Source organism: Ictidomys tridecemlineatus, chromosome 1, assembly GCF_052094955.1.
Source record: "Ictidomys tridecemlineatus isolate mIctTri1 chromosome 1, mIctTri1.hap1, whole genome shotgun sequence".
In the NCBI taxonomy this organism is placed as follows: Eukaryota; Metazoa; Chordata; class Mammalia; order Rodentia; family Sciuridae; genus Ictidomys; species Ictidomys tridecemlineatus.
Window position 1 is genome coordinate 216402172 of NC_135477.1, and position 26732 is coordinate 216428903.

Here is a 26732-nt window from a genome sequence, read left to right on the forward strand (position 1 = left end):
GAAGTGCCTTTGTTTCTTCCAAGTGTGTTTGGGTCTCAGTCATATCAGAGGCTTTCTGTACCTTTTGCTTAAACCAAAAGTTGTCCACCAGAAAAGCTGATTAGGAACTCTGCACACATGCATGCAATTTTCACCGTAGGGCAATCTAGCTGAGTTCATTCCTTGGGGGATTCCCACTGTCAAGATCTTAGTTCAGTCTCTTGGGAAGTTCCTGATGTCAGTATCTTACTTCTATTTTCCTGCTAGGAGCATGTTGGTTTGACAGCTAGCAGTCTGGGAGCTGAGAGGGTCAGGGGCAGTGGCTTTGCAAAGTGGGAAAGGGATAAAAGAATAATTGCTTCATTAACACAGTCAGAGAAGCCTTAACCTCATCTTCACCCTCACTTTCCAGAGGTACCTGGGTCTTGGGGGAATTTTGTAATGTAAATCAAGTTTCCATTCAGCTTTCCTAGCCCTCTGCAGCCTGCTGTCAGTAACTGTGTGCTTACCAACCTCCACAATTTTTAAGTGTTATCCTCTTTCCTAGTCTCCGTAAAGGTTAGCTTTTTAAAGGATTGTCATATCAATTCAACAAGCATATACTGAGCACTTATTATGTGGCAGGTTCACAGAATCATTACAACTTAATGCATTTGTGGGATTTTGACTGTTTTCAAATGCTGAACTGGAATCATAGTTATTTCTCAAGCCTCTCTTTTCTCCTTGTAACCACTGGGCTACTTTCTCCAGCTCCAATGTCCTTTATTTATTCTTTTTCTCCAGGGTACCATTAATTCTTTTCTCAACTTCTATCAACTGGAAATATCTTTTCTTATCTTTTCTTTCTTTTTTTAATATTTATTTTTTAGTTGTAGTCGGACACAATACTTTTATTTGTTTTTATGTGCTGCTGAGGATTGAACCCAGGGCCTCAAGTTTGCTAGGCGAGCACACTACCACTGGGCCACAACACCAGCCCTCATCTTTTTCTTTTAGATTTAAGCACATAACCTATTTCTGAATTGTGCCTTCTTTCTACATAAAAATGCCTCCTTCACCAATTCGCAATACACAGAGAGGACTTTAAACTCCAGCTAGTAAGAAAAACTTCTGCCAATTTGTATTCAAGCTGAAAATGGAGCATCCTCCCCAGTCTGACTGGGCAGTGCCATGATTCTTCCTGTGTCACAGACCTGGCAAGAGTGATTCAGAGCTATCACATATTAAAATGATTATTACTTACTAGACTCCACTACATAGCAGACAGGAATTTTCACACCTGTTAGGCAACATTACTTTCTGGAGACACAGTATCTGTATTCCAACCCCTCTAGTGATCAGCTGTATGACCCTGGATGAAATATTTCTTTGTGCTGTTTCCTCTTTTGTAAAACAAGTAAGATAATAGTATGGATCTCAAATGACAGCTTTTTCATCTCTAAATGAAGATAATAGTGGTAAGTTCTTCAAAAGACTATTTTGAAGATCACATGACTTATGTCAGGGCCTCAGTTAATCCCTGGGGCACAATGGGCATCATATATTTTCTATCTTTATGATTATATTATCATTATTTTATCATCATGCCATTCAACAGATGAGGAAAGAAAAGTTCAAAGAAATTAACTGACTCTGCCCATGACTAGACAGTAAGTGAACAGCAGAATTAGAAGATAAACTCAGGCAATTCTGATAACACCTTTTTCAGAGTATCAGTATAATACATGTCCTTTTAAAAATGCATAGTTTTTTAGTCCTAATGATTAAATATTTATTATTTACCAATTATTCATGGATAACATGGATAAGTTGAATAAAACACACTTAGATGGCAATAAGGGTTTCACAAGTGGATGAGAAGAGACAGTGAGGAGGCTGCCCATGCATGGGGCAGTCTAACATGGGTCTCAACCTGGGCGGGGTGAAGAGGGTATCCATTCGAGGTGAGGGGAGGAAGGAGCAGCTGCAATAGAGCCCAAGGAGGATAACGAGGACATTTGTGCAGGGAAGTGGACAGCGGTAGTGAAAAATATTTGTTACCTAAAGAAACCTTCATTAATTAAGGAAATACATGAAAGATAATGGGAGATGAGTTTCTTATTGTTAGAGTATCGAGTTACAAATACAGAAAGAATGAAAATGAAAATCAACTCTGTGGTATTGGATTGGAATTGAGGGTATTTATTGGTTAAAGAAATAAACATAGTAGTTTGCAAAATTCCCACAAAGAATGCTCCGAGCTCAGGTGGCTTTAGGGTAAATTTTCCGAAACATCTAGGAAGAAATAATAAAAATTCCATTCAATCCTGCCAAGAAATAGAGGAGAAAATACTTCCCAACTAATTGTCTGTGGCCAACATTACTATGGTACCAAAAATCATACAAAGATATTACAACAAAAAATAAGTAAAAACCAATATTCCCCATGAACATTTATGCAAAATTCTAAACAAAGTACCTTATCAAATCTAACAAGATGTTAAGAAGATATCATCATGCAAGTGGGTCTTATCCTAGGAGGGCACAGTCAGCTTAGCATTAGAAAATTAGCCAATGGAATTCATTTTGCTAACAAACTGAAAGACAAAAACTTAGAATCATCTCAATTGAGGTAGAAAAGGCATTTAACAAAACCCAGCAGAGATTCTGCTCCACCCCATCAGGGACAACCTCTATTAAAAATCATATTTCAGAGGGAAGAACATGGACAACTCTCTATTCTATTCTTGAAGGTATTAAAAACTGGGTCTCCACTGCATTCTTGCTACCTGCTGCTCTAGCCTATATTCTAACTTGATGACCTCTTACTAATCACTTAACTTGGTGTTTCCCAAATTCTGTTCCTTGGAATACTAGCATTCCTTGAAACAAAAGCCCTACTTGGAACCTCAAGATGAACAATACCTGAAGAGTTCTAACTTCTCCACAGGGAAGAAAACATATCCAAGATCTTTTTCTTTCATGGTAATTTCAACCATTGCTGTCATTGCTGTTCTATCAGGGCAAATTATTCTATACTTGCTGCTAAAAGCATTTTATTTTGACTCACCTGTCCATTCTCACTTATATATTATAAAATAAGTTATGGGAGCTTGAAAAATATCATGGTGAGAGCAATCTGGAAAAACATTGTGGAAAGGTAGATGTCTCTGGATCTAGCCTGCTGCCAGTTTAATCTTTAGACACCAGTTGTACATGAGACTCCTCTGCCTGAATAACTTCCTACCCCCACCATGGAAACTGGCAACTTTTCCTAGATATAATTCCAATTTTTTGATTTCAATATCTTCTATATTCATAAAAGAATCTAAAGCCTTTACCCCAGAAATATTGTCAAGAAATATTTTAAAACCACAGAAGACATCAGTCAAAGAGACACTTTAGGCAGTTCTGTAGAAACACTTTAAGGGTCTTCTCTCTGTACCCAACCAATAAAGTCATGTAGCTAAAAGGAAATTTCTTCTGGTGTTTGCTAACACAGTATTTCTTTCTATAAGCATGGAAAACATTAAAGAGAATTGTGTCCTGTGAGAGGTGAGTCTATAAAGAAGCTGGGCACAGGGTCATAAAACTACCACAGAAAAACAAAATTAAAGGGAAATCTAGCAGAGCGTGCTCCTTTTGTGTGTTCAGGGCATAAGAGACTTGTGCTTTGTGCAAAGACCTGCACATCTGAGAAGCAAATAGTTTAAATAAGGTAGTAATATATATAAGAGCACCTTTTGAAAATTACAATCCCCAAGGAAAATAAATCATAAGAATCTTCTCACTGCAAAAAAGAACACATTTGTTAGAACAAAGGCATAAAATGAATTGTGGTGTGGGTAATGTTAAATTCACAAAAAGTAGTCTTCTTTTCCAGCCTGATTTTGCCTAAGAAAAATTTCAATTAAAGTTCCTTTTCCTCAACACTTGAAATAGTTGTTGGATGACTTGTAAAGTACTCATGTTAACTGTATTAGGCCAGTGGTCATTTGGTGTACGCAGGAACAAGACTTCAGCTAACTCAGAATAGTGTGATAAACATTTTGATTATTCCTGTGAAGCTTTTGAACAAAGCCCCCCAAACTTATGGCCATAAGGCCAAAATGTGCATAGTAACTTAAATTATGCATTAACTTATAGCAAAATCAGGCCATGCTTTGAAGCACATAGAGGTCTATCAGAAATAATCATCTCATCTCTCAGCATATTATCTATTTTGTCTTCCATGTCCAAAGGAGATCAAATGGCCTAGATTTTAATTTAAATAGGCTTCACAAATACACTAATATTCCCCATTCTTAGGACATGTACAAAGGAGTAAGGCAGTAAAAACAAACAAAAAACAAAACTGAGGAGAAAACATAGAATTATATTGATGCATTCAAATTATTATTTTCTCTTTCAGGAAAGCAGCTTTCAAAACAGAACAAGTATTAAGCTAAACTAAATCACCTTTGCCACCTGCTTAAAATTAAGGAACAGTTAAAGTTCTGGCTATCTGAGAAATTGTACTTATTTGTACAAATAATTTTACTCCAAAGTATCAAAGCAATGGGACTTCACATCTGGCTAGCATTGCAATGCCCCCTGGGAAGCACATAAAATAAATGGAAGATACAGTTTCTGCCCTCAATGGACTTTTCATGCTGTGTTAGAATTCTAGAAATGAAATCAGAGATGGTTTAAAACTAAATATAGATTTTCTTAATGAAATGTACTTGTAGACATTAATCTTAAGCAATGGTACAATCTTAAGCAATATCGATACTCTACTTTTTATTTATCGGCATGAAAATGGCCATCTCTGTGTCAGACAGCACCTGCTACCTTAGAATAGACCAAAAAACCATTAGATTACTACCTCCTTCTCTTTTTCCCATGAGTGGCAGTTATAAGGACTATTTACTCTTAGAGCTATTCGTAGACTGTGCATGTTATTGCTTTCTTGCATGTAACACTTCATATAAAAACATCTTTAAAAACTTAATGGGTCAGTATGCTAAGCATTACATACATACATGTATTACACACACATATATACTCATAATCTAATAGGCTTGTGAGAAAAAAAGAACAGTGATTCTATATTAGACTTATTATCTTCTGTTGAATACATATTAAGTGTTCAAATGTACTTAAAAATTAAAGAGGGTTTCAAAGTGCATCAAAAGTGCTATACTGTGTCATGAGTATTATTTGAGAGTTTCAAAGATTTATGAGTTTTTGGCTGGTGGTGGAATTGCGTGAATATATCCTTATTCTCTTCCCTCTCTTTCTCTCTCAATTGATACAACTTGCTGATGTTAATGATGCAGAAGCAGTACTTGAGACAAAGGGGCATGTTCCTGTCCTTAGAGCAGCAACAGAGCAGCAGCTCTACTTTGACCTTATACCTAATAGCCTGTCTTTAACTTTCCTGCTTCCACTAGCATTGTTGATTCTAATTTTAGAAAAAGTCTGCTTCTCTGAAATAAAAATAAACAAACCTTAACTAACCCAGCCACATCCACCTATAATTTATTTGACTTAAGCCTTAATCAACCTACTTTTCCTCCATGTCCTTGAATTAGTTGGGTACTAGGTTATTGTGTCATCAAATTATCTCCCTTCCATCTGCCCTGGATGAAAACCTATAACATTTAATTACTGAAAATACAATATCCTTAAAGTCTCTTTTGGTCATGATCCTAATACAAATCTTGGTCAATAGACAGATAATATCAAGCTATAACATATAATACCAGCAAAAAACTGGATTGGGGCTGGGGTTGTGGCTCAGCGGTAGAGCACTCGTCTAGCACCTTCGAGGCCCTGGGTTTAATCCTCAGCACCACTTAAAAATACATGAAATAAAGGTATTGTGTCCAACTAAAAAATAAATATTAAAAAAATCTTAAGTTAAAAAGCCATGCAGTTTTCAACCAAACTTTCTCTCTGAAGGTTTTCCCTGAAGAATATCATGAGATCCTAGATTACAGCTGTGTGCCTTCTTTTACACTCCTCAGGGATCATTATGATCAAAGAAAGAGAAGACCAAAGTAAGAACAGCATCTAGAGCTTACATATTAACATATTAGTGTATGGTTTTTGTTTGTTTATTTTGGCACTAGTTATTGAGCCTGTGGGTGCTTTACTACCAAGTTACCTCCCCATTTTATTTTATTTTGAAATAGGGTCTCACTAAGTTGCCCAGCTGGCCTTGAACTTGAAATCTTCCTGCCTCAGCCACCTGATCTGCTGGCCCCACTACATCCAGCCAGTATGATGGTTTTAATTGAACACTTAACGACAAATTAAGTAAAAGTGGCTTCTAAGTATGTTTTAAAATTAGTGAAATACTTATGGTAAGAGGCTTACTTGTTAATTCATGAAAGTCAAGATTATACCTATTCAGATAATTGCAGCCATCTAGTAGCTTCAATTGTAATTTTAACCATCTAGTAGCTTCAATTGTAATTTTATTTGCTTTAATTTACCTATCTCAAGATACATATAACAAAGTCATTATTTTATTTAGTTACACTATTAGTTTTAAATTTTTATAAGCCAGCATATAGTTATTTGCATAATGCTAAGTTCTGATAAAGGGTATCAACCATGTAAATTCACTATGTATGAGTAAACAATTGTTGCTATGCTTAAAATCACACTTTCCTCAGTTTCTGGACAGCTAGGGATTGCTTACATAAATAAATAATAAGCTGTGTATACATGGAAAATAAAATTTTAAATACTTATCTATGTGTCGAATAGTGTTCCTTAGATAAGGCAAATGGACAATTTTCACTCAATGCACAGATGTTAATGCTGTAGATGTTAATGCTGTACTTGATTATAACTCAAAGTAGGAAATCTAAAATAAATGACCAAAGCATAAAAAAAGTCATCCAGGTAGACTACAGTTTCACAAAACTAAGTGCTTAAGAAGCTCTCAGTATCTGAAATTGGAATAGAAGTCTTAGATATAATACTTTTGATATCAAGAAAAAGTATTAATAAATAACAACAACAACAAAAAATACAGTCATCTCTTTTATATGTGTGGTCCTTGATGTCTTGTTGCCTTTTGGTGATGGAATCCTCTTTTTTATGTGTGTGATCCTGCTCAGGCTCATACTCCAAGAAGTCTCTGCTCATCAAGTGAATAAAGAGGATGAGGAAGTTGGACAGCCAAGAACATCCCACCAAGAGCAGGATCGGATTGCAAAGGAGGAAAAGCCATAACTATGCTCTCCTGCAACCATGAATTGACAGCTTTGTCCAAATCACTAGTTCTCATATCATGTCATGGAACTGGGAACACCTGGGGAGTAAAACAACTCCTAATGCCTATGTACTAGCCCTAGAAATAGTGATTTAATTGGCTTGATATATGTTCTGAGATTTGGAATTTTAGAGATAGCCAGATGATTCTAATGTGTAGAAAAGTTTGGGAACAACTGGTTTATATTCTTTCATATTTTTGACAACATGGGTTCAAATTAACTTTAGCATGTTTCCAAATCAGTCTTATGCCATTATAAAAAGACTAAGGAAGGACTATTTGTTCTGGAATATTCCCATAACTGAAAATCCATGGAGGTAAACCAAGATTCTAAGCAAAACTACAATATAACTGAATTATTCATCATTGTCAAAAGGAGAATAAAAAGTAGGAACAAAGGCATGAATAAGCTGAGTTTTATTGTGTATCTTCAAGACAATAATTAGTATGCATTCTTTTCAAAGCCATGCCATCCAAAAACCAGATTGAAAAATTAGAGAAGAACATAGCCTACACAATCTGTGCTTAAGTAATGACGTGGATTTGTATCACCTAGTCCAGCTTTTGACTTCACTAGATGCAGTAGGGGTAGTTGTTGGAGGAAGGAATAAGAATTGGGCGCTACACATAAACTAAGTTATTTATGTTCTTGTTGGAAGGAATCAAAATGACCCAAGTTGAATTACAGGTTTGATGTACATATGAGATACAAGTCAATCAGATATCAGCATTATTTTACACCAGTCTCAAGGCTCAACATGGAGACCTGGTAATCCTTTTTTTTCACAATAAGATCCAGATGTGTTGCCTTGTGCCGCCTCCTCTTGCAAAGGATGTAAGCTTTCCAGATTGAAGAAAATAGTTTTAAAAGTTAAGTGTCAGTTTATCCAAAGCAAATAATGAGAATACTAGATACCTTTGTCTCTTAAAAAAGGAGAAAAGAAAAAATATGCCCCACCTACAATAGAGAACAGATTGAAACTGTGGAAAACATACCTTTTCATGTCAGGGATTCACAATAATAACATGTAACTTTACTCTGATACACAGGGTTAGTGTGTTTAAGCACTCGATATGATGTTCATTTGTAATTATAATGACCCAATCATAATGAAGATATGTGGATGTCAACAGCCAAGGTTTTCTACTTCATGACACAATACAATCTGATGTCAGTTGAAAACTCTACCAATGGTTTTACTTGCCTACATGGGGTAAATATATCTAAGAAGATTGTAGTGTGCGTGAACTATAGCCAGGGGACTAAAAAGAAATAGTGGAAACAGCATTTCTGCTTCACTTTCAAAGGTTTCTGTGGTTTAATGAAATAGAATGGGTTCTACACATCAGTACAACTAATTCTCAAAATGTTCCTAGTCCTACTGAAATCCGACAGCAAATCACCAAACACAGAGACTTAACAGTAACTATGTTCTTGATTATTTTCAACTCATCCAGAAAGATGTGCTCTTTTAGCAAGTGACACAGCAATTTGGTTTTCATTTCAAGTGCCAACAACAACCAGTTGTTTATTCTGAGGCTCTAAACTTAAACATGTCTGAAACTGACCTGTGCATTTCCCTGTCTTTTGCATTGCATCTCCTCATTGGCTGCCAGGTGACAGGCTTCCACCTGCACCTGCACTGAGCCAGGATCTGGGAGTCAGTGCCAGCTCCTTCCTTAGTGCCCTATCCTTGTGCATCTGAAATAGCAAATCAATCTGCCTCTCAACTCTCCCTTTGCCAAAACCATAGGTCTGTCTCATTGTCATGTCTAGACTGTTGCAGCTACTGTCTGGTTATTCTCTGTCAACACTCCCCCTAGCCCTGTGGAGTTTCTTCCTGCCCTATTACTCAAAAACATATCTCCTTGTATTCTCCAAAAATTGTGGGCCTTAATTCCTTGGGCTAGAATGTTTACTCCCCCATGTTCCTGCTGACTAGTTTTTATATTTAGATTAAGCATTTTCTCTGACTTTATCAGGCTGAGTTAGGGAGTTTCCTCATATGAGCTTCTTATATCACCTTGTAACTTGGAGCATTTGCTACAATGTTGGTTTTTTTTTTTTTTTTTTAAACATGTTGATGTCTCTCCTTATCTATGAAGGCAGGGTGAGCTCCATATCCTGCTTAGCCTCATAGTTCCTACACTGGGCACTCAGAAAGTGCTTAATAAATTGATCTGTACTAAATCTGTGATTCTTCTACCTACCTGAATTTATAGGACTCTAAAAAATACTGAGATCCAGACCCTAGACTAATACAAACTGCACTTCTGGGGTAAATTCTAGGTACCCACTAGGTGACTCTAATGTGCAGCCAGGGCTGAAAAATACTGTGTAGATCATTTATCTTAAATTGCTAAAGCTGTATCAAGAAAAAGGGAAGTTTGAGGGTCTTTTTTGATTTTTTAAAAAGAGGATATTGTATTGTTTATTTATGGGTAACAAACTGCCCCACAATTGAGCAGCTTAAAGCATCCAACACTTAATCTCAGTCTTTTGGTTAAGAACCTGGACACAGCTTGGCTGAGTTCCCTGGCCAGGATCTCATAAGTGTGCACGTACAGTGTTGGCTGGGGGCTGAGGTCATCTCTAGGCTTGGCAGCGGAGGAGAGTGGGCATTCAGGCTCACTCATATGGCTATTGGCAGGATTCAGTTTCTCATTGGCTGTTGGCCAGGTCTCTTTAATTCCCCTGCCTTTCACCAGGACAATGTGTATCAAAATGAACATTTCAGAGAATAAGAAGGTAGACAAGGGTAAAAAAGAGGTTTTTTTTTTTTTTTTTGGTATTGGGGATTAAACTCAGGATGCATTACCACAGAGCTACAGGCCCAGCCCTTTTTAGTTTTTTATTTTCAGACAGTGTCTCACTAAGATGCTGAAGCTGACCTAGAACCTGTGATCCTATTGTCTCAGTCTCCAGAATTGCTGGGATTACAGACATGGACCAGATTTTCCCAGCAAGGGAAATCAAATTTTTTGTTAACTAATCCTGAAGTGAGATCCCATACACTTTTGCCACAGTTTATTCATCAAGACCATGTTAGCGGGTCTAGTTGAAACTCACTATGAAGGGGTAATACAAAGGTACAAATACCAGGAAGTGGGTGTCACTGGTAGCCATTTAGAAGCTTCCTATCACAGGCATTTAATGATAACTTGGTTTCAAAACTACCTTAATGGAATCCCAACTGGATGGTCTTAACCTTAGGAGTATGCACATTAGTGTTAACCTTGTAAAACTGATGCAATAAGCTCGAAAGAGATGTACTTACTAATAATACATTTATATTGTTTAATTAGCTAACTATAGGTACATTAATTTAAGGCTGTTTAGACAAGATAACATCAAGACAGGTCAGTTTTTGTAACAATAGCCTTCACAGGGCCTTATGAATTAGGTCAATGTGCTTTTCAAAGATTAAAATTTCTCTGTTTTTATTTTCCTAATATTTTCTTAGTTATATGAGTTCATAGAAAATAGGCCAAGCACTTTAAGGACTCAAAACAAAATTTGTTTTTAGCAAAGAGCAGGTAACAATAAATCTAAAAGTAAAATACCAAGTAAAATAGGCAAGTTAATGCACTGATATTAAACTTTGATAAGTCTGAGCTATATCCCCAGACTTATTTTGAGACAGGTACTTTCTAAGTTGCTGGGGCTGGCCTCAAATTTGTGATCCTCCTGTCTCACCCTTCCAAGTTTCTGAGATTACAGGCATGTATCACCATGCCTGGCCAATGTACTGATAAAAATAATCAATTATAAGTTTACCTGTCATGCTAGAGGCAAAGACAATGTATTTGGCAACACTGAATATTGATGTCAACTTTGATTTAAGCCTTCCTCAAAGATGCTATCACTATAAAAGGCTCCATTCATCTTTAGACTGCTTACCGTTTATTGCTAAGATGGTAAATTAAAGATGTTTATTTAGAAACAGTACACAAAATACTAAATGCAAAAAAGAAACCATTATGAAGACACAAATGGCAAACTCTGGAATCCTGATGTTGACAGCACATTTACAGAAAATCCTAAATTCTGAATCTCTACTGCAACTACAAAATGCCATCTCCTAAATGTCAATTCAGTCTTGGTATAGAGAGCACCAGCTTTCCAGATTCAGAGGACTGCCTTAATAGCACTTTTTCCCTTGAATCATTTCTTAATTATTTGGCAAAAATACTTGTAGCTTATAAAAGCTGATATGATTTTAAAGGGTATGTGGTCATAATGCAAGGTTATAAAAAGATGTAACTGAGAATTGTGCTTTAAGTAGTTTTTGCATGGGTGGAAATGACTTACGAACAATCTATCATAGTTTGCTTTTAAAAAGATTAAACAGCACCATTGGGGGAAATCTGCCCTTTCTTTCAGCTGAGATGGCAATTCTTAGAGACATGATTATGATCACTAAGACCTGAAAGATAAAGTCACGACCAGCTACTATCACCCAACATAAACAATTCTGTGTCAGACACTGTTCATTACAGAAGACCTGAAGATTAAAGCTAGTAACCTAAGGATTGCTGAATCTCTACATCCCTTTAAGAAGCCCCTGAGCTATCTTGTGCTCATGGACTATGCATGGTTGTTTTGAGACTTAAGTTGGAATTTATTACTTAGCAGGTGACATTTCACCAATTGAAGACAACTGAAAACAGAGGGTCACCTAAAAATTTAGTAAGCTTTCTTTTCATAGTAGGATGAGTTAGCATTCTAAAATTACTTCGTTATCTAGCCTTGAGCAAATAAATATATATTTGAAACATACTGAGACTAATGACAGTCTGCTTTCTCTTTAGAGGGAGTTACCAATTATGGCAAAGGAAAAAACTAGAATTAGTGTTGAAGTGGGATTGACAGATCAGTCCAAAACTGTGGTGTTTTAATAGATTGAAACAAAACAAATATAGATATTTATGTATCTGTCTGAAGGAGTACAAGCAGTGACAAAACCAGCAGCAATGAGCAAACCTGGTACTCAAATCTTGGTTCCTGGACATAATTTTTCCATGGAAAGGAAACAGGGCTCTTAGAGAAATGGTTGGGGGAGGAGGAGGTACGTAATGAGCCTGGAACATCTTGTTTACCAAGGACTAAGAAAGAATTCAAAGAATGACCAGGACACAAGGACACAGGCATCCTGGTGCTTCCACTGGTCAAATCTGGAACAGTTAAAATATTAAAATAACAATGGATTTTAATCAGTTGACTAAGAAACCATGAGTTCATTTTGTAATAACTGATAAAATGAATGAGGAAGAAGGGGTAACACTTTCTTTTGGAAGAATGTCAACTAGTAAACATTGCTGAAATGATGGAGTTAGAAATCAGTCACTCACACAAGAACTGGGAAGAGGAGCAAGTTTACCTGTCCTATAGTCAAGCATTCATAGCTTGGTCAATGGGGACATAATTATCTGCGGCAGATGGCATTGCCCTGCTACAGATTCCCAGGGGCCTGTATTGATTCTTCCACTGGACTTGCCAAGAATTCCACACTACATCCCCCCCCCCCACCTACTGACAACTTAGAGTCTTCTGGGTCATATGGGCCAAGTGTCTGGGCCACATGCACTGAAGCCTGGCACTGTTAGAGCTTTTTCCTACTCTGGGCCCCATTCAGAGCTGGCAGCTTTCCATGTCATTTGGTATGTAAGCTGCAGCATCACTTTCTAGTTGTAGAATGCATAGCTTCCAGAACCAAAAGAGGCCTACAACTGCTATACTTCCTTATTGGTGGTAGAGGATGTAAGATTCAGCAACTGGTCTTTCACTTTGGAGAAGATATAGTGATACTCCCCTGAGCACTGGATCTCAAAAAAGTTTACTTAAGTGGTAGAATTTTAAGTGTTTATCTCCCATACACTGGGGTACTTATATCTTATGAAGGCCTTCAGCATGGTAGCCATCTTTTGCTCATCCTGTCCAATCAATATTATGCTGTCAATAAAATGGATCAGTGCGGAGCTCTAAGTGATACTGAGATGATTCAGATTTCTTCACATATGTTTGACGGTAGGAAAGTTAACAAAGCCTTGATACAAAATTCAGTCTAAATGGATATTGTTTTTTTGAAATTAACTATTTTTGGATCCTCTTTTCAAAATGGAATGGAATGAAATGCATTTGCCAAATCAATGATGGCATACTTCATATACAAGGCTTTACTAATATACTCTAGCAATCAAGTCCAGCATGGAGGCTGGGATCAGGGTTATTTCTTCGTTAACTCAGCAATACTCTATAAGTCATTCTCTAGGATCCATCCAGTATCTTTGATTCCTACCAGCTTGGCAAATTAATGAGGGGATTGGGACTACCATACCTCTGTCCTTCAGTTCTTTTTTTTTTTTTTTTTTGAGAGAGAATTTTTTTAATATTTATTTGATTTTTTTAGTTTTCGGCAGGCACAACATCTTTGTTTGTATGGGTGCTGAGGATCGAACCTGGGCCGCTCACATGCCAGGCGAGTGTGCTACAGCTTGAGCCACATCCCCAGCCTGTCCTTCAGTTCTTAAACTAATCTCTGTTGTCCCCAAGAAATAATTTTGCATCTGATCTTTTATCTTGGAAGGAGCAAGAGGCAGTTTCAGTGTTACATCTGGCTTTCTCCACTATGACAGCTTTTAATCCACAGGCCCAAGCACCCTTAAAATCCAATCCCAGGATTACTCCACTGGTTCTTCCCAGTACCAGTCAGTGTCTCAATTGGGTTATGCTGGATTTAACCCTAGTTATTGTCTTGGCAGCCAGGAAAGTAAAGGTTGAGAAAAAGACTACCGTCTTGTGACACCAGCCTTCTTCATTTTCCAACATAGCTAACATGCTAGGTGGACCACAGGGTCAGAGGAAGTCACAGGGGTATCCATTCAGATGACCCCATCCAATGTTTGGGATCCTAGGTTTCTCCACCCTTATATTAACAGAACTGCCTGAACTAAATATTCAACAATCAAACATATCTGGAGTTCTGTGCCTCTCAACAATTCTTTTTTTTAGTTGTAGATGGACATAATACCTTTATTTTTATGTGGTTCATCTCCCATAGTGTACTTATATCTTGAGGATCAAACCCAGTACCTCACACATGCTAGGTAAGCACTCTACCACTGAACTACAACCCAGCCCAACAATTAGTTCTTTAGTTGCAGTTTAACTGGGGTTTGTCCTTCCACTACAAGTGATAAAGGCCTCTTTACAAGTTACCACAAAGCCTCTCACACTTAAAGACATTAACTGCTTAACAGCTGTTTCTCATTTTCCTTTTGCAGTAACAATACAAGTTAGTAGTAGTCAACCGTCCTTGTAAGCATTATTCCTCCCATATTTTTTTCAAATATCTGTATCTTCATATTTACCACAGTATTTCCCTCCACTAGAACACTGTCCAGGTAAACACTAGTAAAGTTAAGCTACAACCTTATGCCAGGGACTATAAATGTCCCGCCTACCAACAGCATGGCACCTCTTTACTCTGCCAGGTAATGGGCCTGTTCCAATTTTATTACCTCAAAACTAGGTGCCAACATGGGATTAAATGTGCAAGTTTTAACATTTTTTATGTGGTGCTGATGATGGAACTCAGTGCCTCACGGCGAGGCAAGCTCTCTACCACTGAGCCACAACCCCAGCCCTAACTAAATGTGCAAGATTTTTATAAGAGGATGGGGTAGCAGTTGGTAAAGACTGGGTAGACATCACATTACACTGCAAGCCTGACCCCAGTGTAAGACAGATAGGAAGGAAGGTTGGGTGGAAGTGTCCTTGACTGCCACATACAGCTAGAAAGACTTGACAAAGCAAATGGGGAGCCCTTCAGTCTAAGTTGGCTAGCAGAGGAATCTTGTGTCTTCTAGAAACAGACTTGACTGGGTATCTCTGTTTTGCTTTGTCATTGAGCTGTGAAAGAAAAATCTTGGCACAAATGCAGGGACAGATTTCAGAACACAGTAGATGGGGTCCTTGGTCAATAAAGCTTTCAGTAGTTGGGGATCTGAGGTGTATTCTCAAAGCACCATACCATCCTAGTAAGCTGCAAGGCTGGATTCAAACTAGGTAGTTTGGTTCCAAATTTAGAACCACTGCTGCAAAAAGCATCTCTCAGAACTGCAGACATTTGAAATAAATGATCTCAATCATGCTTAAGATTTATACAGAAGTTAGGCCTGACTGATAAAAATCATTAGATTCCTTTAAGGAGTCTGTACTTCATTCTATAGACAGTGAGGGAGGGACACATCACAGATTAGTGTCCCTCCCTCACTGTCTATAGAATTATATATTCCATATGCATTATATATACACAAATGAATAATTTATAGATTCACATGGAGCTTTAGTTTCCTGTGGTAAAAAAGGGCTGAGCAGATTTGAAAACAGATGCAACTAAAAATGATTCCTGGACTGCATATATGGTAAGATGGTCAGAAAATGGAGACAAAGCATTCATACCTTCTAGGGTATAAAGATTTAAAAGAAAAAAGCACCCAGACAAAGTCATTTTCCAACATGTTCTTTATAAAAATCTTACTTGGTATAAGGCAATTACAACTTCATTTAATTTTTATTATTTTCTCACTAGGGCTGAAAATTATATTCTATTATTTTTGTGCAGAGGCACTCTTTCCACTTAGGCTGTGTGTTAAATATGCATTTACAGATTGAATGAGGAATTTAACCACTACTTGTAACATTAATTCCATGAGAATCCTTATAAGCTTCCAACAATCAACTTACAAATGCATTCTACAAATATCACTTTTTTATTTTAAAAAAAGGAGGCTACATGTTTATTCACCAATTGGTTAGATTTATAAGAAATAGATATTATTCACACTATTTTATGGATATGAGAACCCAGGCACAGAAATAGTAAATGATTTCCTTGGTCCATGTAATGAGATCAAATATGAACCTAGAATGAAAGATTAAATCAGATTCTTAATACAGTTATGTTCATTAACTGTACATCTCAGGCTAGGAATGTAACTCAGTGGTAGAGTACATAAGGCCCTGGGTTGAGACCCCAACACTGAAAAACCAAAACCAAAAACCATAACCTACCATAAAACTAAACCAAACAAAAAAGAAATACAACTCCACAACTGCAATGTAGCATGTTACAACAGAGTGAGATCCTTCTTTCGGTGGGAGTTAGGTAGTATCTACCTACCACACAGTGGAAAATCAGTTGATCATGGTAAAATCTAAAAATTTAGAAAATACCAAATTCAAAGTCTCCAGAAATCCATCATGCCACTATTACTTATTCTTCAAGAAGACCTATGTGAATTGGAATGGAGTTTTTGAATTTCAGACTGTTTTACTTCATAAGGAAGCGTAAAGACAAACTGTGAACTTAGCAAATGCAAGAATTTAGGAGCAAGATATCTGTAAGTGATAGTGGTTTAGAGAACTATATTTATAGTCTGCCACCAGAAATTTTTTGCTCACTTTTTAAACTAAATTCCAAATACACACATTATACCCTGAGGACTATTAAGGTCATAGACCCGCTTTTAGAATTAGACATTGAAATGCAGTTCCAAATGATTTCCTATGTTCCTTAGTACTGAATGAGAACTAATGATTCTGAATTGTTATCAGATTTAAAAATAAACAAAAATTGGGGTCAATGGAAAAAAATTTACTGGCAAATTTTTACTTGTTACTACATATCAGGGGTCTGCATTGGGAATAAGGGTAGATAGTATCTAGAAGGGCATCTAGTTAGCATATAATTTTTATCCCATATTCAAAGATCTTTGTTTAGCTCTCTAATTTAGCCTGTTCTTACTATAACTCTTAGCATCTGCAGTCTAGGACTAATTCCTTTTATCTTAATGAAGCTGATAAGTCACTACTTTCTTGAATCACTACTTTACTGTAAATATTTTACATACTTGGGAAATCATTAACTAAATTTCTTTCATTAACAGGATAACCACATTATTTTAAACCCTCCCTAAACATTTATCTTTAGATTTGTCTTTCCAGGGCATCTCTTATGACTTTGAAAATATCTTCCAACACTTGGTACTACCTTTACATGAGCTTCATAAATACCCAGCATTCATTTCTTCAAACACTAATAAAGTTTTATTGGTAAAGAACAACACTGTACCTTGAAACAACATTCTAGCTATTGGGGTAACTGATCTCATTGCTTACATTCTAGTGGGAAAATGTAATAAACCAGTAAACAAATAAGTATCAGACTGAAGTTAAGTGATGTGGGAAGAAAAAAAAGTGAGAGGTGGGAAGGCCTCTTGTAAGGTTGTACTTGATTTGAAACCTCTAGCAAGGCAGTGGTCTTGAAAAGACATGAAAAGAATGTACTAAGTAATTTTTTGACTAAAGAAGGGTTAACTCATTATTCTGTTATGTATTTATATGCATTCTTTATGAATTATATAATCTTGCACTGCTCCCTAGTAAATCTTCCTCTTCTTATTTTGAAGACTAATTCCACCTTTTAAAAGCTTTTCATTACCTCCTTCACTGGTATATCCATAAGAGTAAGAAGCAAGCATGTGTTTCTAACTCAAACAAGTATTTCCTAGAAATGTTAGCCAATATTCAGCTTAGGTGTTCCTGCCAAATAACATTTGATAATGATTTTAAAAAAACTGAAAAAAATCTTTGTCTTACTGAATAGGCTAAAATGAGTCTTCTAGAAAACAATTTGGTGGATACTTTATAGGTAAAACAGGTTGAAAGGAAACTGGCAGAGTATGACTCAAACATAACATGAAGTTAAAGGCAGGATGAATGATTGATGGGTCAGTGGAATATGGTAGTAGTGAAAGAACCTAGCAGAGAAGTTGACAGGTCATGAATATGGGATGAAGAAGAAAACAACTAGCAAGGCTGGGAAACCCTTCCCTAGAATACCAGCTCTTTGAGGCATGCTGCCACCACCTGGGCAATAGGCAATTTTGAATTACAGTATTTAACAATTTTAGCTACCAGTTAACAATTATAAAATGAAAAACATACTTTGATTTTTATGAAATAAGCATTTTTGTCAAGTCTTTGAGCATAAAAAACAGGGAGGAATTTTGGTGAGATGTGTTTAGAATCCTGCTCTATTTTTTAAGTTCTGGTTCCTCCTCTGTAAAATATGGGCAATACAGGTCTGAGGGGTCATTTATAGTCTCAGAATTAGTGATACTAAATCAAAAGCATCTAGCTCAATACCATTATAGAGTATGCACTCAATAAATTGTTTTGAAAACTTTCAACTTTTCTTCAGTATAATCTTACAAATAGCACTAAACCCTAATTACTCCTTTAAGTTACATAAATATGCCTATAAGAAATGTATTTGCATAATGTTTCAAAGGAAAGGGAAAAAAACTCACAAAATAACACTTAGGGAAGAAGTCAATTTCATTAGAATTAAGTCAAATAAGTGAAGAGTTACGGCAGAGAAAAAAGCATATGTGCAGGAGGGAGTTCTCAAAGTTTTTAAATCAAATTATTATTAAAATATAATGTTATTTAGGTTTCACTCCTTCACAATTTTGACATGTTAGGGTGAAACATAACTTTATATCTACTGTGGGAAAAAGGCTTTTAAATCAAACATATGGCAAAAATGGTATTTGGAAAGACATTTGAGAAAATAAAAGCCAGGTCAAAATCTTCTCAAAAAAATAATAAGACTTTAATATGCAGTGATATTTCTACTAAATACCTTTATTATGCAGCTGTTTATGAAGCTTAAGTCAGAAAAAAGGCCAAATATGGTCTGATTTACAGATTTTTTATTTTGTAGTGCTGGGGATTGAACCCAGGACTTCTTCACACATGCCAAGCAAGCACTCTACCTTAAGCCACATCCCTAGCCTCCAATCTACAGATCTTAAAGCTGAAAGGGTACTCCAGCTCACCTAGGATCCTTTCCACATATGGAAGAGGTTCAGAGTGATTTATCAGAGATTGTATAAAGATCAGTGCCATGACTCACAGACGAAGACTACTCATTATAGAAAGCAGTTCACTGTATCTGAACAATTTTTATCACCACCATTTGTTAAGGTAAGGCAGAATGCAGTATGGAGCTACACTGTGGAAATCCTCATGCTTCTGGGCTAGCAGTCTGCCCTGTAAACTGAAGCTAGATTAGTAAAATTAGACTGTGAAGACATGATCTGGGTTACAGTCAAAAAGAGGCTTCAGAGGCTTCCTCCTTACAGGTCCCTTTCTTTTTGTTTAATATTCCTGAGCCTTTTACCAAAGAGGCAAATACTGGGAGGCAGTACTTGAGAAAACTAAGTCCAAGATTAAAATAAAATACCCACACATTGGTCTCTGAAGTGAAAGATAGTGAAATAATAAACTCTGACCCCATTCTGGATTCAGTACTTGGGCAAGTTTTAAGAACAATAAGTCGTACAAAGTTTCCTGCTACACAATCCAGTTACTGAATCTGCTTTTTCTGACCACTAGAGGTACAGGCTAGGTCCAAACCACTATCCAGGTTTTCCAAGAAGAATGAATAACAACTGCTGGTAATACAACATACAAACATTAACATATGTTCAAGGAACAGTATTTTAGATTGTTAAGATTATCTGCCAAAAGCCTGTTCCTTAGTAAATAATAGTTACTGTTGTACCTAAACTAGTTATACATGTTGCAGCTTGCTCCTCAAAGAGAAAATTCTATCGTCTTTCAAGTATAAAAACCAGCTTTATTTGGCACACAACAGTGAAGAGGTCTTGCAACATTTGCCAGAGGTAGACAAACAGAGCAAGCAGTTCAGTGCAATCACAAAATTTGAGCGCCAACCAAACCAGAGCTAATCTTTCAGTTCCTGTAGATTAGAAGACAATATTAACTCACCCTTTCTGCTTGTTGACTTTTGCATCCCTTTATTTGTGTACTGAAAGAACAAGTACCTCTGTGGGAACTCTATGCCCTGACAACTTAATTATTTATCAAGTTTACTTTGGGCAAATGTTGATCATTCTTTTGTTAAATGAGTTAGGCTCTTAAATTAAAAACAAACAGACAACAAAAAAACCCCTTTCCCACAGCATGGCAGCATTTCCCCTTATTAACAAGGTTCAGTGGATTCATCCTACCCCAGCTGCTATTTCCCCTCCCGAATAGGAAGACTTAAAATTGTGCAATCATGAGAGGGGAACCAGGTGAGTGGTGAACCAGGCAGAACTATCCAGTCTTTCAAGGATCTTCGAGGGGCACTCGCCCTGACTTTGGGGCGGTGTGTGGGAACTACCTCCTTTCTTGACGCTTCCCTGCGGCCAAAGATATCACCACCAGGACCTCCACCAACGGTGCAGCTTCAGCAGGAGAGGGAGGTGTTTCCCGACTCATGTCGGGGGCACAGGCAGGCGAACCTATCAGTTTGGGGCCCGCTCCCGAGGCAGCCCCACGCCTTCTCGCCCACCTTCCATTCCCCGGCAGGAGGCCCACGTTTCTGGCCCCCGGGGGAGCCCAGTGCCACCGCCCACACCGCACGGCCTCACCTGCCGCTCCCCGGAAATCTCCACGCCGCCCTGCCCCCGCCCCCCACGTCCTCTGAATGGAGGTCCTGGGACCCACAGCAATGGCGCAGCCGGAAACTAGCCCCTGGACTTCCTCACGCCGGACTCGGAGCTGGGGCCGGCCTGTGGGCGGTACGCAAGGGACTCGACTTCCGCCTTCCTGCTTCCGGTCTGGCGGTGAGTTGGAAGTGGGAGTCCGCGCTTTGGGGGCGATGCAGAGCGGCTGATGGCTGCCTCTGTATTGGTGTCCGGGTGTCGGGCAGAGGTGGCCGCAGCGCAAGGTGTGGCGGGGCCGACCCGGGTTCCCTGAGTCCCTCTACTCTGCGAGCCCTCCCGGCCTGAGGCGGGGTGAGGGCCTGCGCCCGCTGGGTCGAGGGGCAGGGGTAAACGTGGCTCCCACAGGCCCGTTGCGGGAAGGAAGGAAGGAAGAATGAGCAAAGGGAATCCTAAGGAAGGAGGGCAAGACAAAGGACTGAGTATGGCTGGCTGTCCAGAACCACCAGCTGCAGCTTCAGGCGCCAGGCAGGGGTAGCCGGGAGATGAGCCCCATCAATCTATTGGGCGGAAGAAGAGTAGTATCTGTTCCTTACAGTGTGAGGCCTGGGCGTCTGGTATGATATTGAGGTGCACTAGAGATGTGGGGCCTGTGGACGACAACGCCTTTATGTAAACAGTAAAACTTTGTCATAAACTAGGTCCTTCGCCCTGGCTTTACTTTGAAAAGTTCTTTTGCTTATTCACTAAAACTTAAATTAATTAGTGCATTACTGGGCTGAAGAGGGATCGATTTTAGTAGAACCCGGTTCCAATTATGGGTGGCGACGTTTTGAAGTCCAGGGCTAGTGTATTTAATGTCATGTATCTTAAGTTGAAAATAGAGGCATGATTTTTGTTGAAAATGAGAAGAAACTGGAAAGATGGATTTGAAACCACTGACAGTTTATTTTTGCGTGATGGTATTGGGGATAATAATTAGCTTTGTTTATCTTTTCTGATTTTCCTAAAAAAGGACACGAATCGCAATAACAGTTAAAAAAAATACCTTTGAAGAGTAAGGCTAGGTGTTTGATTTTTGTAATGATGTACTTAATCCATTGAATGAATGAATGAATGGATGTCAACCTTTCTGGTATACAAGGTTCAAGTTCTAGGAATAGATATGGTGAAGTGAGCCAGCTTGTCTTACAAGTCAGTGAATATCATAAATAATTTTACTGAAATAAATAATTCAGTAAAATACTTGATTTCCAGTAATTAGGATTTCCCTACAGGGAATTATAACTGTAAACTCAGATTAGGGAAAAAATATTTAAAAGTTTGTAATTGACAGTTTTACACGTTATAGAATTTAGAAATTTTCCATGTGAAATCATTACAGTTATCCTGAAAGTTCTGACTTAAATGTTTTATCTCTTCTCTTCTACTTATCCATTTTATAGAATTTAATGCTCTCAGAAGTATACTGTGGAACCAAAGAAGGCAAAACCACCAAGGGTCATCTGAAATTGTGCTTGGCTCACTGATAATCCCCGGACAAAATCAGAGATCACTACTCAAGCATAAGGTAGATGATTTTTTTTAATCTTAGCAGACATTTTTAAGTATATTTACACCCATACCCTACCCAGGTATTTTAATTCTCCAGTTTGAATAGAGATTAGCACAAACATGAAAGGTACAAAAGCCTGTGGGCCGAAATAGAATTTAAGGTCACCCAATCCTTATTTGCCAGATGACTTCCCTTATCAACAGGAAAAAGGAACAAAATGGATGGCACTTTTTATGATAACTTTTTTCTTTTATTAAATTGTTTATTTCATTGAGTAGGGGTCTCCAAAGCTGAAAGGGCATAAAATAGCACACACTTTTTAGCTTATACCTTTTGGCATATGAATGTAGGTATCATCCTGGCTCCCTTGCCTTTTTCTATTCCATTTCAGGAAATAGCCATCTATCACTTTCCTTCCCATGGGAATGTGTTTCATGCTCTGGGGCTTGTCCTTTTTTAAACATAAAAATTTGATTTGTACTTTTGTTAATTACTTGGTAGTACTGAGGATACATTAAATTACAAACAGGATTCAGCCGTTTCCTGAAATGAGCATGTGAAACAGACTCTTGTAAGTGTGCTGTTAAACAAAGTTTATCTTGAATTTAGGAAGCATATGAGAACCTAGTAGTCCTTGTGACAGAGTTCAAATAATTTTTACTTTTGTTTCCTATAAATTTACGTCTTTTAAGTGTTACTATTCTGGCTGCAGGTAATGGCACATGCCTGTAATACTAACAACTGGGGACACTGAAACAGGAGGATCACAAATAAAACGGGCTGGGATGTAGCTAGGTGGTAAAATACTCCGGGTTCAATATGTAGTCACCTTTTCCCTCCCAAAAGTTGCTATTCTGGTTGGCCTAGTTGAATTCCCCCCCCCCCCCTAACTGGAGCTATTAGTCCTTATTAAAAATAGTACTAATTTGTACTTTAAAAAAATTGAATGATAATGGAATTGTGACTTAACTCTGTAACTTTTTTCAGAATTTTGATTCATCATACAGTCTTTTTCCTGTTGTCCATCCCCAGCTGACCCTCCAGTTTTCCTAAGACTGCTACAAAGATGTTTGACATAAAGGCTTGGGCTGAGTATATTGTGGAATGGGCTGCAAAAGACCCATATGGGTTCCTTACAACAGTTATTTTGGCCCTTACTCCACTGTTCCTAGCAAGTGCTGTACTGTCCTGGAAATTGGCCAAGATGATTGAAGCCAGGGAGAAGGAACAAAAGAAGAAACAAAAACGTCAAGAGAATATTGCAAAAGCTAAACGACTCAAAAAGGACTGAAGGAATGAATAGGCTCTGCAACCAGAGAAAAATCATTTGGAAAATTATGCAGCTTTGGAAGGACTCACTAAGGTTTCTTTGGATTTCATGATAGTATTATTTAGTAAATGAAATGTGATCATGTAGAAGAATCATGTTTTGACCTCCATACTGTAGTTTTAGGCTTGGGTACCGAAGTTTGTTGGTATCTACTGGCAGTTATAAATAAGCATACATACAGGTTGAGCATCCCTAATCAGAAAATCTCAAACTCGGAATGCTCCAAAATCCAAAATTTTTTGTGCATAAACATGATGCCACAAGTGGAAAACTGCAGTCTAACACAAGTATGCTAAAAATATATAAAAATACCACATAAAATTACTTTCAGGCTATACGAAACAAATGAATTTTGTGTTTAGACTAAGGTTCTGTCCTCAACACATCTCATTATGTATATGCAAATATTTCAAAATCTGAAAAAAATCAATTCTGGTCCCAGACATTTCAGATAAGGAATACCCAACTTGCAACACAAATTCTTCATAGGTGACTAAGTCATTTACCATTTTGCAGCTTTTGCACTGAAATGATTATGGAGAAATGAGTTTAGATTGTGAACTTTATTCAAATAGTGGCTTAAAATGGGATCCTGCTCTGAACAAAGCATGTTAAGAATATAAGACAATTATCCTTTCTGAGGTGAAAAGTTTGTTCTTAAAGGAGATACAGTATATTAATCACATCTTTCATCAATGTACTCATTTTTGGATTTCTCAAAGTAAAATAGTATTAATGAGTATACAAGTCTGTTTTCTTCATTTTTTTTCTGATTTTAGCCTTTAAGTAAACTGGCAATTATCAAGACATCTCTCATTTTTAAAACCTAATTTTATAAAGAATTATCTTGATTATGTAGAATACTGTCTTCTGGTTATAACAGTCTTTGTACTTATGAACATTGCCATTTTCTTAAGAGATGTGTTGTTGAGAAGAATGACACTATGATTTAAAGCTTGTAGTAAAAAGGCCAAATACTGTAATATCTTGGAACCATTTTATTTTTGTGTTATATAATACAGTGAAACAGTTAAAAAGTTTTATCAGGTAATTTGTTGGTTATATAGATGGCACTTTTGGTTTTATTCCATTCTTATCTCATAGGTAGTTATGTCCTGTACTTTTTGATCCAAAAAGTTTGAGATAAAAATTGAAATTTCATATTTTTTTAATATAGTTAACAGCTAAGCTATAACTTCTTCAATGGTAAGAAAGGCTTAAAATTTGGGAAGATTTTGACGGGTATAGTAATAATTGTACAAATAGAATAAAATTGTATTCAAAATGAGAATGGTATAATTGAAAGTACAGAGCTAAAGGATCTTTCAGTTAAGTAGTATAACTGGAACTTTGACTATTAAACATGGCTTTTCTAAATGCATGGTCCAGTAATTTTATTCATTGTATTTAATAGCTTATTAATGTTTCTGCACCTCTGAGAATGAATACTAAGTAATTGTCCAACAGCTCTCATTTTAAAATGAAACCAGATAATGAAATAAATTTGATACTTTTATAAGAGGTCCTGGGTTTTTGTCTTTTTTTGGGAGAGAATAATAAGATATGTAAGTTAGACTTTCAAAGGGTTATGAATTTCCATTGTACCTAAATGTATTTATAAAAGCTTAGGACAGTGTTTCTTAAATTTGAGAACCTAAGGATTTTTGAGAATGGTATGGACTAGTTTCAATAACACTTAATGTTATTTTTAGGTTACCAGTACCTACTTGAAGCTAGTATAATAGACACATTATAACGCCAGACATTGAAATAATTCAATGTTTAATTATGAGCTGGTTGTTCAGGTGATTTAGGATATGCTTTATATATTATCTTTAAAATTAAAACTTGCTTATACAGAACTCCTGGTCTTCATGAGTCTGCAGAGCCCATTTTAAGAAAAACTAGGTTAAGGTAAATCCAAAATATGTTAGGGTGTCTATAGTTAAGCTGTTCATTGAAAGAATTTATATACATATTTTGCTTATGGAATATTTTAGAGTAATAAAAGCATTGAAGCAAAGAATGTGGTCCTTATAATTCTCACTTCTCTTACTAAAGCTGTGGTTTCACTGGTTCTGTTGTGACAATTATTTTTCTGTGATTTGTTAAAGTTGTATCATTAATTTTTTATTTTTTTTTGGCATAAGCGATTTGTTTTTTCTTCAGCTTTTCTCAACATTTATAGAGCTTTTTAATGGTGAATTCAAGTTTTTTTTTTAAAAAAAATATATTTTTTTAGTTGTAGGTGGACACAATATCTTTATTTTATTTTTATGCGGTGCTGAGGATTGAACCCAGTGGCTCACACATGCTAGGTAAGCGCTCTACTTCTAAGCCACTACCCTAGTCCTTCAACAAGGTTTTATAATATTTATGTATGTTTGAGGAAGAGGCATAAAGCAGAGAATATTGTGAAGTTTGAGATTCTAAAAAAAAAAATTCCATCTTCTCTCACCTTAATAAACACTATTTTAAAAAAAATCCCATTTATCCAAAATACAACTTTTTGTTTCGTTTTGTTGACTATTAAACATGGCTTTTGTAAATCGAGGACTGAACTCAGGGACACTTGGCCACCGAGCCACATATCCATCCCTATTTTGGAAACTATCCCCAGATTGCCTCTAATATTTTATCAGAAATATATAAATAGAGGGCTGGGGTTGTAGCTCAGTGGTTGAGCGCTTGCCTCGAATGCAAGAGGCACTGGTTTCGATCCTCGGCACCACATAAAAAAAACCAAAGATATTGTTTCTGTCTAAATCTAAAAAAAAAATAAAAGATATATAAATAGATTGTGTGTCAGAATTTGACTCATGATATCCACTACTGCTGTATCAGATGTGTAAGTGCATTTTTGAAACTTATGTTTGTTTAAAAATGGACCAACTGAAAATGAGCTTAGGAAGCTTTGGACAGGAACCCAGGACTGAAATAATTAACTGTGCCTCATTCCTCTGTCATTACATGTAAAGGAAAGTGGCAAGGGACACTGTACATCTTAACTGGTTATAAATGAGAGGAAACTTGATCCTGTTTAGGAATTATTGTTATGTTTGCATATGGTTAGAGGAAATCACTGATTTAGTTAATCT

At 37.0% G+C, this 26732-nt stretch overlaps 2 protein-coding genes across 5 annotated transcripts in view; one reads left to right on the plus strand and one right to left on the minus strand.

The window, feature by feature from the left end:
• Positions 1 to 23330, minus strand: part of LOC144367389 (uncharacterized) — a 54187-nt gene extending 30857 nt beyond the window's left edge. Inside the window, exons 1-2 of the mRNA XM_078023468.1 lie at positions 23310 to 23330; positions 20488 to 21071 (exon numbers count right to left, since the gene is read on the minus strand). Of these exons, the coding sequence (XP_077879594.1) occupies positions 20488 to 21071; positions 23310 to 23330 (605 nt within the window). The remainder of the gene's footprint in view (positions 1 to 20487; positions 21072 to 23309) is intronic.
• Smim15 (small integral membrane protein 15) lies at positions 20915 to 25155 on the plus strand. Of its 4 annotated transcripts, none has more exons than XM_078016121.1 (3): positions 20915 to 21036; positions 22195 to 22319; positions 23292 to 25155. In XM_078016121.1, the coding sequence occupies exon 3, from the start codon at positions 23371 to 23373 to the stop codon at positions 23593 to 23595; it is 225 nt and encodes a 74-aa protein (XP_077872247.1). In that variant the 5' UTR covers positions 20915 to 21036; positions 22195 to 22319; positions 23292 to 23370; the 3' UTR covers positions 23596 to 25155. The 4 variants fall into 4 exon arrangements, with proteins under 4 accessions (XP_077872247.1, XP_040128032.1, XP_021578178.1 ...); XM_040272098.2 differs by having other exon boundaries at positions 23337 to 25155; XM_021722503.3 differs by having other exon boundaries at positions 20939 to 21103.
• The last annotated feature ends 1577 nt before the right edge of the window (positions 25156 to 26732 follow it).